We start from the raw sequence: 17360 nt of genomic DNA, 5'->3' as shown, positions 1-17360 counted from the left end.
TTATTTCTATCTGCTCTGCTCCATCTGCGCTATAAACATTCTGCTTGTAGATTAGACTGCATTTTCTGACTTATCTGACTGGGTTGCTTTCCTTACATGTCCTGTGTTCTTAACAGTCAACTGACTTTTTTCATTACATGTCTTACTTCACAGGTGGGCACATGGGCTACACTATTCGCTGTACCACACCGGCTACATATAAGCTGTTACTGCCTGCCAACCCTGGGTGACACTATAACGAGACTTTTTAATAAACTACAAATCTCTGACTTCCACAAAATGTTTTAAACCCAAACTAGCAGGTTTATTTCACTGTGCTACAATACTCTGTTGGACTTCAGAGACTATGGCAGAGGCTTAGAAAAAAAGGCCCAAAGGGTCTGAGCTAAGTTTGATCCTAAGGATTGCAGGCCTGAGCATTAGGAATGAATATTTTGTAAGATTGTTCTGATTGAAATAATACAAATTTTGAAGGTAGTCTTTCACCAGAGAACTCAAGAGCAAACCAGCCCCAGTGTATGGTAGTGCACATTATGCTGAGTACCATAATACTTAGATGATTCCATAGATTCACCATTTCCTTCAAATAGCAGTTTTTAGAAATGTGAAGATGAAGCTCAAGTGCTTTATGGTGTGCCAGAGTCTTAGGTTTTAAAAGTCAAAGCAGAACACAGTCCTTAGAGTCCTTACAATGTATTGTGCTTGGTTTGATATTGAGTTGATAGATGACAGACTCCCTTACAAAAATGGAATACATTTAAAATACTATATTTGGATGGAACGGGACATTACTTTAGAAGACTTATTGTGTAGATAAATTAAATATCAACTTAAAAGATGGAGAAGAAGTCCACATGAAACTCAACTCGGATACCTGCTGAATTAGAGGTCACAACCGACTTGTAACTTGTCAAGATTGTCAGAGACTCTGTAAAGGAGCTAAATGACAGATATTACCTAGTTTAAGTAATTCAGTTCAAACAGAGACTCATTTTGGTTCAGCCAAGGCAATCATTCTAAAGAGTGCTGCTACTAGAGGTGCCACAAAACCGGGCACCTTTGGAGAGACTGCAGAGCCCCACCCAATGAATTAAATAAACTGTTATTGATAAGGCCAGTGCAAGAGACCCAGATCTGTTATAAGATTTTCAGGAAAACACCCAGAACAGACAAGCGGTTAAATATACAATGGTGGGAGAATTGGTCACAACCGAGATGAGAAACCACACTGGTCCATAGTGGCTAAACAAGTCCATTATGTGCTCCGTGTGAGACCTTCAACCTCAAGAGGTGCCCTTGTTGCTGGTGGTTTGCAGGTCTACTTTCACTTTAGGAAATACTGTAGAATGGTCCCTATTTCTGATCCGAATTTATCATCCACATATCAAGAACATTGCTCTAAGTACCCATTGACTACACAGACGGTCCATTGATTTCAACAGTAATTGCGTAATGTCTCCTGTGCTGCTACTTAGGACTTGCTGAGTTACCCAAATAGATTGTTGGTCTAAGCAGAAGGACTGGCTGTGATCAGCTGGTTGTTGGGGTCTCTTTCTAACACTAAGAGACTGCAAAATGTACACCCCTTTAACTGTTAAAAGGAATCTGTCACCAGAACCCAGTATATCAAGCCAGCCCCACGGATAGATAGGTCAGAGTCAAACTGAATCAAACTGTGTTTTCCCCTTATAAATCGGTTCCTTTGATACTGCAATATGCAAATGAGCTCTTTGGAGAACTTAGGGCGTTGTCACTTACCTCTTTAGAATGTCAATGACAACAACTCACAAGGGGAAAACACTGTTTGATTCAGTTGACCCTACGCATCTGTGGGGTAGAGTTAATATTCTGGGTTCTGGTGACAGACTCCCTTTAAATTTCTTGTGCCTACAACCTAGGGTTTCCATTTGAACATTAAAATAACTTCCCTCTCCTAAATTACCAGAATAACTATTGAAAAAAAAAAAATACTTAGGCTAGGTTTCCATCTACATTGGAGTCTCTGTAGACCCTGCCACAGATTCAGTCTGAAATCAGAGGAAAAAAAAAAATGGAAAAAAATTCCTGCACAGGGGGCTTTTCTATACCCGAACAATAGAGAGATGAACGCTAGCATGGACCCAGCGTTAGAGTGTGCACCATCTAGTTATATGGAGACTAGAGATGAGCAAGTATATTCAATCAAATACCTCCGCCACATAGCTTCCGATGAAAAAACACTTCCGGGGCATTGAATTTTTACTTCCCCTCCCACCTTTCCTGGCGCCGGGAGCTATGCGGCGGAGGTATTCGATCAAATATACTCACTCATCTCTAATGGAGACCAAGAGTGTGCAGTTATAAATGACAATATAAATATTATTACAATAGGTACATTTAATATAAATGTTCTTAAATAATTAAAATATTGGTCAAGATTAGGGTTGAGCCGATCTTGAAATGTCAGGATCATTTTTAAAATCCGATTTCCGATCATTTTCCATTCGAACGCGATCCCGATCCCAATGCAAGGCAATGGGATTTTTTAAATAATCGGAGATCAGATTTAAAAAACGATCCTATTCACTACACAGCATGTAGTCCAAAAATTGTTTCAATTTTTGGACCCCACGCTGTGTAGTTATTAACCCCCACCCCCCACCGGTGTCCGCTTACCTGCACAGCTGCAGCTCCCAGTTCTTCTTGGTCCGGTCCTCTGTCCTTCACATGTCTTCAGAGTACACGCCCACACTCTCCTAAGCCCCGCCTTCTCTATACTACTAGTCTAGGGAGGCGGGGGCGGGGCGCAGGGCGCTCTGAAGCCACATGAAGGACAGAGGATCGGACCAGCAGAGGGCAGCCGCAGCACTTCTGAGCAGGTAAATTGAGCAAAGTTCATAAGTAGATAGATACTACTGTACATTGACTTGTCTAGTAGACAGACAAGTCAATGTACAGTAGTATCTACCTACTCGTGAGCTTGCCTCGTCGTCCTCACAGCAGCACAGAACACAGTGATTTACCGTAGCCTGCCACTCTTCTGCTTCATCCCTGTTTCACTGCATATTCAGCTGAGTATATGGTAAAACAGGGACGAAGCAGAAGAGTGGCAGGCTGCGGTAAATCCATAGTAATGAATGGACGCAACCGGCATGCAGGGGGTTAAGCGGCCGGCTGCTTCCATTCATTCCTATGGGTGCTAAGCTTCCCCCACAATGATTGGCCAGTAGCAAAGTGAAATTTTATCGATCGCCGATCGGTATCCGATCTTTTCCGTTCCCGATCGCTCAACCCTAGTCAAGATTTTTTATGCTTGTACACTTGCTGTGACTATTTTCTGGCATACAAAACATTAAAAAAAATCATAAATTGTCGCCTTGCACAAAAAAAAAAAAAAAAAACTGGATTTTTTAACTCTGCACCGCCTTTGCCACTTTTCCGAATAGGGGATATGAAAAGGACGTGCAGAAGGTGGAATCATCGGCCAGTGAAAATTATGTGGGAAAGTTATGTCAGCTATGAGCTAGCGTACATTTGACCCCAGTTGCACAACCCAGCGGAGGATGTGCATAATTTACGAAGAGATACACTGTCTACCGATAAGTATTTGGACACCCATACAAATGAAGATATCTGCGGTCGTTATGTACGTCACGCCTTCCACCATTAAATAGGAAACAGCATTGGCATTAGTGCATTGGCATTAGTCGTACGCAAGATGCCACAAAGTGCAGAGTTGTCCAATTTCGAGAAAGGGGTAATTGTGGGGTACCACAGAAATGGTCGATCTTAAGGGACATAGCAAGCGAACTGAATTACCCAAAATTGACAGTGGCTAATGTGATTATGAAGTGGATGGTGAGTGGTGATTGTCAGAATGTGCCCCGAGTTGGCAGACCCCCGAAACTGGGAGATAAAGACCAACAGGTGCTGGCCAGAGGAACTGCACCCAACCGATGGCTCACATACATCAGGAGTTTCAACAGGCATCTGGGAGTATTGTGTCGATCAATACCATCTGTAAGGAAGCGTCTGCTGGGGTCTACAAATTATTAAATAGGAATAAATGTTGTTTTTCTATTCTACCACAGGTGTCCAAATACTTATTGCTAGACAGTGTATAAGCTTTGTCATATATGAGGCACATCCTCCGATGGGGGCTTCATAAATCTGCCCCATTGTTTATTAATCCTCAGTATATGCAAGATAGAGCAAATTAAATTTGAGGTGACCATTTATTTCCATGGCAACCCCACAAAATGATCAAAACGATTAACAATTTCAATCCAACAAAATACTTGGTATTGTCTTCCAGGAAAGTCCAGCCATAATGTAAAGTGACTCCTGTTATCTCCCCTTCTAGTACACTACGCTGCTCATCTTACTAATTGATTTCTGCCTTTTTAGCACTTATATTTCATATATTATTGACCCTATGCACACTGCAGAGCATCGCACCACACTTACCGTAGCATAGCCTGAGCTAGGATGTAACTGAGAAGTAATAATACATACTAGCACGCAAACGTGGTCTATTGAGGATGCTGAATATTAAACAACAATGCAGTGCTAGGCATTGAAGACAACTCTGGCAATATTTTTCATATCTTGCACCAATTATTATTGATATCACACTGGCAGCTATTTCACTAGTACATGAGGATCTCTCTTTTCTATAATGTGCCTGACAGCTGTCATTGGCAACCATTAAGTTTCTATAAGCTGGAAAACATAGCCAAAAGTAAAATCAAATGCTATTTACATATTCAGACCTGTTCTGCATAAGTTTCTACATACACTAAGGCAAAAGCCATGGCTAATCCTTTACACACATTGCAGAAAAATATCTACAGTAGACATGGCGTTTTTGTAAATCACAGCATGTCAATTACACTGGCGGTTTCTTTTTTTTTTTTTTTTTTTTTTTTGTAGATTGTGAGCCCCACATAGAGCTCACAATGTACATTTTGTCTTTGGAATATGGGATGGAAATCCATGCAAACACGGGTAGAACATACAAACTCTTTGCAGATGGTTTTTTGCCCTTGGCGGGATTTGAACACCAGGACTCCAGCGCTGCAAGGCTGCAGTGCTAACCACTGAGCCACCGTGTGGCCCCTCACTGGCGGTTTCTGTATAGGTGTAATAGGGACAGAAAGTCTGCAGAGGAAAAAAGGAGAAGAAACGTCTGTTTTTCTCATTTTTCATGTTTTTTTTGTTTTTTTTTTTAATAGCACAAAGTGATGTTTTAGGTGTTTTTGAAGTTATAATTGACATGTGAGGTTTTCAAAAACGCAACTTTTCTGCTGAGGATTTTTTTCTGCAAAGTGCGGGTGGGATTACCCACAATCCACTTTGCAGGTACTGGAAAATGCAACATGGGGTTCAGCCTCAGGCCGAGGCTCCACGTTGCAGAAAAGTAGCTTTTTTGTTGCAGATTTTGCTTTGAGCGAAAGCCAAGAATGACTACAAAAGGAATGGGAAATACATAGGAAGCTTCTTAAACTTCTCCCTTCTGCTCAATCCACTCCTGGCTCTGGCTCAAAAAACTGTAGCAAAATCTCAAATAGTTTTTCCTCTCCGGTGATTTTTATATTGGAGAATTTACATTGTTGCAGGGGTGGGGCTAGAACTTGTCACATGGGAGTGGTAATTTTAGAGAATTTCATTGTCTATCATTGTTGGGTTTTTTTTCGATTTTTAAGTAATCCCACCACTATATAGCCTTTAGAAAGGCTATTCTCAGCATATCTGTAGTGAAGAAATCGATTCCACCAATTTGCCAAAAAAATGGTAGATGTAATTCAATCTTCTTAGAGCACAGGGGACATTACCCCTATGCTCCGAGCATCACCACCATCCATTCCTCACCATCCCTTCTTCCACACCTCCTCCTCTTCATTTTCATTGCTGTCATCAGGTGATTTTCTATACAGTGGTAGTATAGGGGGCTCTTCTGGTAATAGTTTGCATTGGTATCTTGCTCTGATTGTTGTCACAACACACTGTCCCCACTTATGAAGTTACTATCCTTAAAGGAATTCTACCATTAAAAAACTTTTTTTTCTAGGTAACACGTCGGAATAGCCTTTAGAAAGGCTATTCGTCTCCTACCTTTGGAAGTGCTCTCCGCCGTTCGTTCGAAACACCGGTTTGTACTGGTATGCTAATTAGTTCTCTCGCAGCAATGGGGGCGTCCCCCAGCGCAGGAGATGCGATGGGGACGCCCCCATCGCATCTCCTGCGCTGGGGGACGCCCCCATCGCTGCGAGAGAACTAATTAGCATACCGATACAAACCGGTGTTTCGAACGAACGGCGCGGTGGAGAGCACTTCCAAAGGTAGGAGACAAATAGCCTTTCTAAAGGCTATTCCGACATGTTAAAATATCTGGTAAATATCAGCAGAAAAAAATATAGAATATTAAAATTATGACCTTATTGGACACAATGTATAAAAATGAATGAATGAATGAATGAATAAATAAATAATAAATAAAATAAATGGACGAAAAAAAATATATAATTTAAAATATAATGTCACTACTACGTCCACCTCACAGGTTCTAACTTTGCCCCCAGTAACACAAAACAATTGGGCAGATTTATTAACATTGAATATCTGGGTTTGTGGCACAAATTTGGCGCAAGAAATGGAAGATACCACAGTATCATCCCTCTACGCCAGTTTTCTGATTGATAAATTTTCCCAATTGTGTCACCAACATAAAAATTACTCCATGTAGTGAAAACGCCACAATTTGCCAAAAACTGCTGCATTTTACTGTACTTGCAAAGTGGATGGGATGCTGGCTAATCCCGTCCACACATTGCAGAAAAATATCCGCAGCAGAAATGCTGCGATTAAAAATACCAGCGCATTTTTGTAAATTGCAGCATGTCAATTACACCTAAGGTTTCCATATAAGTATAATGGGGCAGAAAGTCCACAGAGGAAAACTCTGCACACTTTCTGAGAAAAATGCTGCACAAAAAACTGTGATGCGTTTCAGTCAAGGTCTTTTGCACAGTTCTTTTTCACTGTCGCTCGCCACGCGGGGCCTTGGCTTAAATTAGTTTTTAGTAGCATACTGTTGACATTTTCACTGATATTAAAAAAAAAAAAAAGAAAGCAAAAACACGAGAAAGTAAAAATGACATAGAAATAAAGCATGAAAAAAAAAGACAAAAAAATTATTTATATTACCTGAAAAAAAATGTTATGGCCATCAAAACTGCAAACTGTTAGCAGCAGGGCCCTCAATATTTCCACTGTATACCAGCCTAATATTAAGCATCACACATACACTAGGTCATGTGGCACATTGCTCGATCCTTACTATGTTTTACAGTATTGCTCTATGTTTACAACCTATCAGGATATGTAGAGTCCTAAGAGGTGCAATATGATCAATATACTGTATGAAATATAAATACCGACAAGGTCATGGACAAATAGTGGACAAGCAGCAAGCTTACCCTCAGCATAGATGAACTTATAGGGGGAGATAACACAATGGGCCATTGCTACTCATAGTATTCAATGCTTATTATTGATGACAATATCAAATACAGGCACGTTTTGGAACTTGACATGAGTTTCGTTGTTAATAAATGGTGTTCATCTTACTAGGTAACCACATTTTATTCTGCTCTAAAATGAGTGTCCAGAATATTAACACAAAATATTTTTGCGAAAAATTAATAGAATTTATATCCTAATATGTAGCCACATTGTTCACTGGGGCCCAGGAGCGTTAGTTGTCACCCCCGTATTCTTAAAACCCATTTCTATGGTTGTGTATTTACAAATAATTTTGCTATTGTAACTACAATACAGAGCAAGTAGAGTGGCGTTAAAAAATACCGTGTTACATAGACAGCAAGGCTTTGAATAGGAAATGATGCATTAGTGGAGATGTTTGTGCAGTGGAAACCCAGGTGAAGAGCAGTAAGTGCAAAGTATAAGTGGCTTTGTATGGATTGTGGAGATGATGAGAGGCTTGTACAATGACAGCTCTAAGGAGACTGACATGAATGGAGAAAGAGATGAATCAGTGGGATTAGAATGGTGGTTGGGTCTGATAACACGGATGACTGTGTATAAAAGCTGCTGTGTTCCCAGGAGACACTCAGTTTTCAAAGACATGACAAGACCCACAATGCCTCTATAAAAAAAAACCACAAATGTACAAATCCTGGTTTAGGAAATTGCTGAAAGCATTGAATGTACTGCAATTGTCCTCACCTGGTGCTATGAATAGATTGTTTACCATATTTCAGGAGGTCAAAGTCTTCAAGGCACCAGATATCTTCTAATATGTAGCTTTTATTTTCACCCAGTACAAAAACAACAAAAGACAACATTTGACCTCTAAAAGTTAGTATACTGACTCAAAATAGGCTTTTTTAGACAAATACATTGCCTATTGTTGGTCATCCACTTGGTGAAAATACCACTTTTTAAAGTTATCTGCTACCCTGGAATGTTGATTTCTCTGGACTTACATGTTGGAATACCTTTAAGGCCTCCTTCATACAACCATGTTCAGTGTATGGAGTAGTGAAAACAGCATGGATGCCATCCGCCTGCCAGCCATGCTTTTGACTAACCCATACATTGAAGTGAATGGAACAAGCTACAAATAGGTATAGGGCCTGCTCCATATTTGGCAGCTCTTAACTACAGCCCAGAAACACAAAAACCATGGTTGTGTGTATGGGCCCCTAGAAATGCATGTGTTCACAACTGTCGATGAAAAGTACAGTTGTGTGAAAGAGACCTCAGAGTTGCACAGACAGAATAGTGCTGGAGATCCTACAAATTCATGTTTCATAAACAGGGGCATAACTAGGAGCGACAGGGCCCCATAGCAGGAATTTGATTTGGCCCACCTTAGGTCCCCATGGTATAACACCCTCCACACAGTAATTACCTCCTTTACTGCCCACCCACACAGTATCTGCCCTCACTACTGGTCCCCCTCCCCATCCATTTACTGGACACCATATAGTAAGGCTTCCCTGTACAGACCTGACATTGGCCCCCACAAAGGCTATTACCTCCAGGATTACTTCAGCAGGTAACGTTCAATATTCAGGTACCCATCTCTGTTTCTGCTCACCACCTCTGTTGTTTCTCCTCTCAGACCTTTGCTTCAATGTTAAAGCCCATGGCTGAACAGCCTCACCACATAGACAATGCAACATCCAGACACTATTTAGCATTGGGACATCTTGTTCAGTGGTTGAAGGATAAAGGCAGAGATGACAGTGAGCAGGAAGCCTTATAGGTAAATGTACACATTACAAAATAGCAGTGGGGGCCATAAAAGACCTGGCCTCCTAATGCCGTGGGCTCATAGCAGCCACTACAGATGCTATGGTGGTAGTTTTGCCCCTGTTTATGAAGGGAAGAGGTCATTACTGAAGACTAATAAATCCAGAGTCTGGCTTTATAGATTATACAATGGATGCTCCTCAGCCAACCGGAAATCAACATGTCTTCAAGGGTAGATTGTCTCATCATGTGAGCTCTCTTTGTACACCTGATTGGCCAAGAGGGAACTTAATCAGTATATGGGACCTCATAACATATACAATATGTACCCTTTAACTTTTGCTTGCAAATGCCTTGATATAAATGGCTCAGACAAAGAATCTATTGTGTTAGAGTTGGTCTGACCTCTCAAAGTACAAGTAGAACCTACACTAAGTCCAAGTCCCACAGGGCATTGACATGTAGAGGTAACTCTGCAGACAGTCGGTTACCTATTTCTTATGACATTACTCTCAATTAACCCATCAGACCATACTGATGACAATAAATATGTACAATGATGACAAATATTACAATATAAGTAAAATGAAGATGCACATGTACTGTATAGATAGAGGATGGACCTAAGAATCCTTACCTATGGTGAGCTCAAGAACGGTTCAGATAATGCCTTACATGAAAACTCCCTTATTAATAGATCCATTATCCTTACCTGTCCCAGAGTAATTTCCACTCCCCCTAAGAAATCGTCATCTCTTGATCCGATACTGCAGTGCCCATGGATATCATAAACCTCAAATCGTAGCTTCTGAACCTCTTCAAAATAATAATCCACAGTGAAGACTTTGGAGAAGACGGGATTCAAATTGCTTTTTATTACTTCTGTCCGGTCCACCTGTAGGGAAAGGATTAGAAAAAAGATGGATGAATGTAATGTTTCAAAAATAAATAAGCTTATTTGGGTTCATATGCTAGTTTTACGATGACCAAATAGTGTATGTATGCCACAGCTTGGCAAAAACTTGTCATTTTTTATTTTTCTCCCACATCACTTTTAGAAAAGGTTGATGGTGTAAGTTATATCTGAAATCTAATCGCAGTTCTTGACTGGTGTAGGTTTCACTTCTGGAACACAGGACCTCCCAAGATGCTGCAGAAGAAGCTTGAAACTCTTAAATAATTCAGGAGCATCTCATGCCAGCAAACACATGGACTGCCAAAAAACACCAATCTTAATAGAGTAGCCCCACAGTTTTTACGATCCCTACAAGATGAACATCTAAAGATGGGAGGGACTGTAGAGTAGTGAAGGCACACCTCTCTACTTAGGAATTTTAGATGGGTGATTGTTGATGTCCATATATTTTTTCCCTACCCAAGACAGATTCAAACCCCCTGTTTAGCTATGTATGCTCTATGTCACGCTCACTGTACTGACCGATGGTGCGCATCATAGCAATGTTCTGTACTGTCTTATGGTTTGGTAATGTAATGTGTTGGTTGCTGTCTTCTTTTGACAAGTACAAGTGGAGAGATGAAACTGTGGTTCTAGGTTTTGTACCAGAGTTATTTGGTGCATTCTATGGTATAAGCTTGCGCTGGTTACTGCATGACGGTTATCATGGACATGGACTCACTCACTATATAAAGGTAGCTCTTGTGCCTCTTCAGGAATTCAACAGTCTAGCCATGTGTTGTGTCTACTATGGTGCATTGTCTCAGAAAGCAGCCTACCATGTCATTACCATGTCAAATTCTGTTTAGTGGTTCTTTTCCATCTTTTTTAGATGACTACATTGCCCCATGAAGGTGATATTACAGGGGAATAGTTTGACAACATTCCTTTTAGGTTCTCTTGTTGTGCTGTAGTCCTGTGCTGAGAGATTACTGTACAATCTCTAAAGAACTGTAACACAGTATCTTCAAGCAATTTACGTATGATCCAAAGGCCCGTCCATCACATAAGAAGACATAAGTATTGTAAATGACACATGGTAGGTGTGTGGAAATGTTACAGATTGTGCTTTGGGTCCCTGGAGTTTCATGTTATCTCTCTGGTCTGAGACTGTAATTTCTATTCATTTTAGTGGAGAAGGACCACACAGGTTGGACTCTAAGATCTGCACTATTCTCAAGATTAGTCCCAGCACGTGGACCCTAAAAAATGAACACAATAGCTTGTTTGATTGATACGCCATAAGTATAAATTCTAGGGAAATACCATAAATAACCAGCTCCTGTTAGCATGGAGGAAGACTGATGACTGAACACAGTCACTGGCTGCTGAACCTGATTTGCTCCATCGCATTTTATAAATCCATCTTGGTGACTTGGAATGTGGTGGTTTCTATATTGTCATAGTTTTACAAGGGAGCAGAACGATTCCGCCTTACCTTGGCTAACCTGTTATAGGGCATTCCCACATTTTAGCAGAGTCCCAATGGTCCAAACCATTATCTTGTCAATAACTGCTTAATGTTATTAGTGGAAAAACCCATTTAGACAGCATTAAACAGGGACATAGCTGTAGACGGAGCAGAGGTCAAAGCACTCAGGTAGACTACAAGCCTTTTATAGGTTTCGCACTGGAGTCACTCAAGATTTTACTAGTTTGGTCAGGCATAAACTAAAGCTCATTGGGCCCCAATGCAAAATTTCTTCTGTAACAAGATTCCACGTTTCAAATTATTATGCAAATGATATTTTCCTCTCATTTTCCTAAATGGTCAATGCAAATGAATCAGTATAATGTACATTTTATTGGACAAACCTCCCAATGATAACTTTTTTCACCAATTAAAAATTTTAAATCAGGGTGTTCCAAATTATTATGCACAGAGTTTCTAAACATTTTATAGGTTGTAAAAAACTGAAAAACTTACAGCAGTAAGAGGTTACATTTAGTGAAATCAAAAACATCTTAACATGCCAAGTTACATGTTAACACAGAACCCCTTTGATATCACCTCTAAAATTCTTGCATTCATTAAACTTGTAAGTTTTTTATAGTTTCAGCTTGAATTTCTTTGTAGGATGTCAGAATGATGTCAGATGATGTGAGAAGTCAGAGCTGGCTCCAAAGAGCCTTGAGACAATACAATACAAAAAAGTTAATCTTTAGCGCACTTAATTCCAATTTGCTAAAAATTTGGAATGCGGTCTACGTCATTTATAGTATTAATGTCTTATTATGTTACCTACCATTGGACCCCTGAGGCACTTGGTGCAACTGCTACCTCCGGAAATCCTATTGCTTCACAACTAATATAAGACCAGTGTGTATTTGGTGATATCCAGTAATATAGAAGCAGCAGAGAAGATATATAGGTTTTAATATATCTTAAGCATTACAGATACTGCAGCAAATTTTCAATGTATGTGGTGAATTCGGACGGCGAGCATTAAAAGGGCACAACAAGCCCTAGGATTTAATTATTCTTCCCAGAACTCTTCATGAACAAGCCGGCTGTGAAAGAACTATTGGCTCTGAAAAATAGCAGAAGCAAGTCTGTGATTATAGCGATGCATTATACGGGGGCCGCTGCATAACCTGGGACTCATTCATTAATTCCCTTAGTACTGGGATCACTTTTTTTTTTTTTTTAGTAAATTAAGATTCATTCATATGGTGAAAAATCACCCAGTACCTGTAATGTATTTAATGGGTTTATAGACATGGTTATTCACATTATTGAAATTATTTATGACCTTTACTTCATTATTTCTGACATATATATTAGAAGTAAATGTAAACAGATTTCCTTAATGGCTCCCATCATACATAATTCATTGCCTCCATCATGTTCACAAAGGAAAACAGTTACAAACCAAGATAATCAGAGGCAAAACAACATACTGTATCTAAGCATACACATTCCTTATTAAGGCTAAGACCCCAGAAAGCGAAACGTGGCTAAATAAACGCTACAGGAAAAAAAAAAAAAAAAAAAAAAACACATAGCAAACGCATTTTTTTTTTCTCCCAATATTTTGTTGTATTTGAGTATTTGCTGAGATTCTCTGTTTATTTCCTTCTCCTACTAAATCTATAATTTGTTTCCTCTGGAGACTTTCTGCTTCCATTATACCTATAGGGAGATCACCAATGTTTCCGTGAGTATAACTGACATGCTGTGCTTTCCAAAACCGTCACGGTTTTGGAAATCGCAGCATTTCCACTGCGTGTATTTTTCTGCAATGTGTGGATAGGATTCACTAATACTTCAGGAATACTATTCTAAAACAAAGCTATTTTTTCACTGCTTTTCCACCTTAGGGTATGTTCACACAGAGTTTTTTTGCAGGCGGATTTTGACACAGAATCCACCTCAAAATCTGCCTACAAAAATGGCTCCCATTGACTTCAATGGGAGCTGCTCGCTTCTTTTTTCCGCTAGTTTGTAGCGGAAAAAAAGAAGCGACACGACCTATCTTGCCGCTGATTACGCGACTGAGTCAACCGCGGTGTCTGCGGCTCCAAATACGCTCCTGTTTAGGCCAATTCATTTGGGCCTAATCAGGAACAGGATGCCAAGACAGAATGCCAAAGCACTGCATCAGCATCCTGTCACGGCTAGCAGCACCAAAACACCACACGGCAGAAAAATTTTACACATTTCTAAAGCCTTTAGCTTTAGAAACAAAACAAGAACTTAAAAACTGTATGCACATAAACATTATAAATGTACCAAACTGAGACCTTCTCTGATGATAAAACACAATTTTTTGTGACGAACATGTAGGAATAGCCTTAAGAAAGGCTATTCTTCTCCTACCTTTAGATGTCTTCTCCACGCCGCTGTTCGGTAGAAATCCCGGTTTTCTTCGGTCTGCCAATGAGTTCTCTTGCAGCACTGGGGGCGGTCCCCAGCGCCCAAACAGCACTGGGGGTGTCCCCAATGCTGGGAGAGAACTCTTCAGCGACGCTTCCATCTTCTTCTGGAACGGCCTCTTCATGCGTCTTCTTCCGGCGCTGGAGTGAAACTTCGTTCTGCTGTTGGGCCTTGGGCAGAGCCGACTGCGCATGCCTGCCTGGTGTAAGCAGTCATTTTCTTATGGCTGATTACCCTGCTTACTGTGTTACGGCTACAAGAAAATGGCTGCTTACACCAGGCAGGCATGCGCAGTCGGCTCTGCCCGAGGCCCAACAGCAGAGCCGACTTGCGCCTGCGTAGTAGTTTCACCCCAGTACCGGAAGAAGATGCGTGAAGAGGCCGTTCCAGAAGAAGATAAAGGCGTCGCTGGAGAGTTCTCTTGCAGCATTGGGGACGCCCCCAGTGCTGCAAGAGAACTCATTTGCATCCCAAAGAAAACCGGGATTTCTACCGAACGGCGGCGCAGTGAAGACATCTAAAGGTAGGAGAGGAATAGCTTTTCTTAAGGCTATTCCTACGTGTTAGTCATAAAAAAAAAATTGAGTTTTAATTATAGGATCCCTTTAACGTAAATAGTACACAGTGCACCAATATATAAAGGTGATCATACACATAAGTAAGTAGATCCCAACCCATAGCAAAGATCAAGTTAGGCTATCCATTAAAATGCCTATTTTGCCCTCCAACTTTTTCATGACCCTTGCACTGATTTTCAACCCTCTTGTTTGCTAAAAGTGAAGAGGGGAGTCCTGTGTAGGTTCTTGTAACATATGTCAGGGTCTGGGGTTGCTAGGTGGAGTGGCATAGACACACAAGTCCAGTTTCTTTAGTCCAAAACAAAGGTAGAGTTTTATTTTCACTCAAAAATATAGTGCAGCAAAAAAAAGGAAACAATCCAAAAATAAATACCTGCCCGGCTAGTCTCTAACTAAACATAGAATAGGTTACCTCACCTAGAATAACAGAAATCCAAAAGCCAGTAGAATCATTCAGGACACAGCTCCAAAAAATATGACCTCTTTGTTTGGCTCTCCAGCCAAGCTCTGCCCAAAGTCTGCTGCTGAAGCTGACTTCTTAAGCCTCCTTGACGAGGAGACTCTCAACAGCTGAGTCGCTGCCAGAACATCCCCAAAGTGCGGACTGGAGAGGGTGGAATGACAGGTCCCACTGCCAACCTACCTGCCATTCCTAAAAAAATCCAGCCCAATAAACAGAACTTTGAAATAACACTCAGCAGACTAAAGTATCTGCTGAGAACCATTCTTTCTGGAGTTTCTCATCTCACCCACCTGAGTAGTCTGGGTGAGATGTACACCCTCTCCATTATCTGACCAGCCATCGGCTTACACATATTAATACAGGGATAGGACCAACCTTCTTTCTACGGTATACCAGCCCTTGGTCCTGCCACTGTATAATTCAGCTTCAATTCTATCTACATACTGAAGACGCAAGTAGAACTAAAGGCAATAATGGAGCAGAGAACAATCAGCAACCTGCTTCATCACTCAATGTGTGATTTAGGCCATGTTCAGTACAGACTGAAGGGACCTTGTCATTTCATTTTTATGGCAAGGCTTCTGTGTGTGGACCCCTAAGGGAGTATTTACTGTAGAAGGGGTCACTAACAGAATATTATATTGTGTCGGGCCATTAAGGAGGTATTATATTGTGTGGGGGCCACTAGGGGAGCATTATACTGCTTGAAGGCCACTAAGGAAGCTTTATACTATGGGGGCCACTATGGGGCATTATATTGTGTGGGGAAATAAGGTGGCATTATACTGTGAGGAGAAAACTAAGGAACATTCTATTGTGTGGGACCACCAAGCATGCATTAGACTGTATGGGGGAAACTACAGGGATTTTACACTGTGTGGACCACTATGGGGCATTATACTATGAGGATCACTAAGAAGGCTTAAGACTGGGTGGGGGGCACTAAACGAGCACTACACTTTGTGGGGGGCACTAAGGGTGAATTATACTGGTGGGCATCAAATTGTGTGGGAGCCAATAAGAGACATTCTATTGTATGAAAGCTACTAAGGGTGTATTATACTGTGTGGGGACCACTAGGGGAGTATTATACTGTATGATACAAAAGAAAGAACAAGATTACTGTATGTCAGTACATTTGACAAACAGTAAATGGGTAAGGGCCTGAATCATTACCTTAACAAAGCTCTGTTTATACCCTGAACAAAGCTATATATTTATTAGGCAAAGTCCTGGAATAGAAGTAATTACCATTATAGCTGTAGAAAATGAGGGTGTTTATAATCTTAATATTTGTTCTGGAACATTACGAGAGGCGACGGCAATCAGTCTTAACAGGACGCATGTTTTATTGCTGTGAACGCAAGGCAGCAAAATACTTCATTAGCTTCCAGAGAACAGCAGTCTCTGTGTATGTCAGCAGGTCCTGAGCATTAGGGAGGCAGCCGGGTTCTGTCAATGTGCTAATTACCTTCTTTGTTTCATTAATTTTTATTTTGTTTCACCAGGACACATAAATAACAACGTTAAACGTAATACAAAATTACATTTCATGGACCCCGTGCAATAACTGGAGACCATTTTCATGAGGCAGAGGTGGTGATATTAATGTAATTATTCATGTTTACATGGCATAAGGTAATGCATTACGGCAATACATAGTCATTACCGGAGGGCTGTGTAGGCGCAGTGCAAGGAATGCGATTCTCCGCCTCTGATATCACACATCTGGCTTTTTGTCTTTTTATGTAGTCTAAATAGGAACATACAATATCAGACTTAAAGGGGATGTCCAGGAAAAACTATTATTATTATTATTATTATTATTATTATTATTATTATTTATTTTTATTTCTGGAAGCCAGGGAAGATTAAAAAAAAAAATCCTCCATACTCACCTGTCCCCAATGTGTCTGGTGTCCCAGGCCAATCAGCAACCTAAGGAAAGGGCCCGGGATGTGAGTGACATTCTTGGTACTTTCCCTAGGCCTCAGTAGTCACCTGTGCCAGGGTGCAGTGGGAACAAACAGCAACCAGGGACACCAGAGAAACAGGTATAAGTGAGTATGGGGGGGTTTTTTGACCTTCCCTGGCCTCCAGAGGAAAGACTGTTTTTTTTTCCTGGGCAACCGCTTTAAAGTTGAATTCCACCCTCAGGATAATGCACAAGGCCATATTGTACGTTCATATAATTATTGAGTTGTATGGAGTTATAATACTGTACTCACA

At 40.7% G+C, this 17360-nt stretch overlaps 1 protein-coding gene across 2 annotated transcripts in view; it reads right to left on the bottom strand.

Moving 5' to 3' along the window:
* The window catches only part of CPNE7 (copine 7), a 73133-nt gene that overhangs the window by 36901 nt on the left and 18872 nt on the right, over window positions 1–17360 (bottom strand). For both annotated transcript variants that reach the window (XM_075281933.1, XM_075281934.1), the window contains one exon: window positions 9971–10153. In XM_075281933.1, the coding sequence (XP_075138034.1) occupies window positions 9971–10153 (183 nt within the window). The remainder of the gene's footprint in view (window positions 1–9970; window positions 10154–17360) is intronic.

This window comes from Leptodactylus fuscus, chromosome 7 (assembly GCF_031893055.1).
Source record: "Leptodactylus fuscus isolate aLepFus1 chromosome 7, aLepFus1.hap2, whole genome shotgun sequence".
NCBI lineage: Eukaryota > Metazoa > Chordata > Amphibia > Anura > Leptodactylidae > Leptodactylus > Leptodactylus fuscus.
The sequence above is the reverse complement of the archived record's forward strand: the minus strand, read 5'-3'. Positions and strand labels throughout refer to the sequence as shown.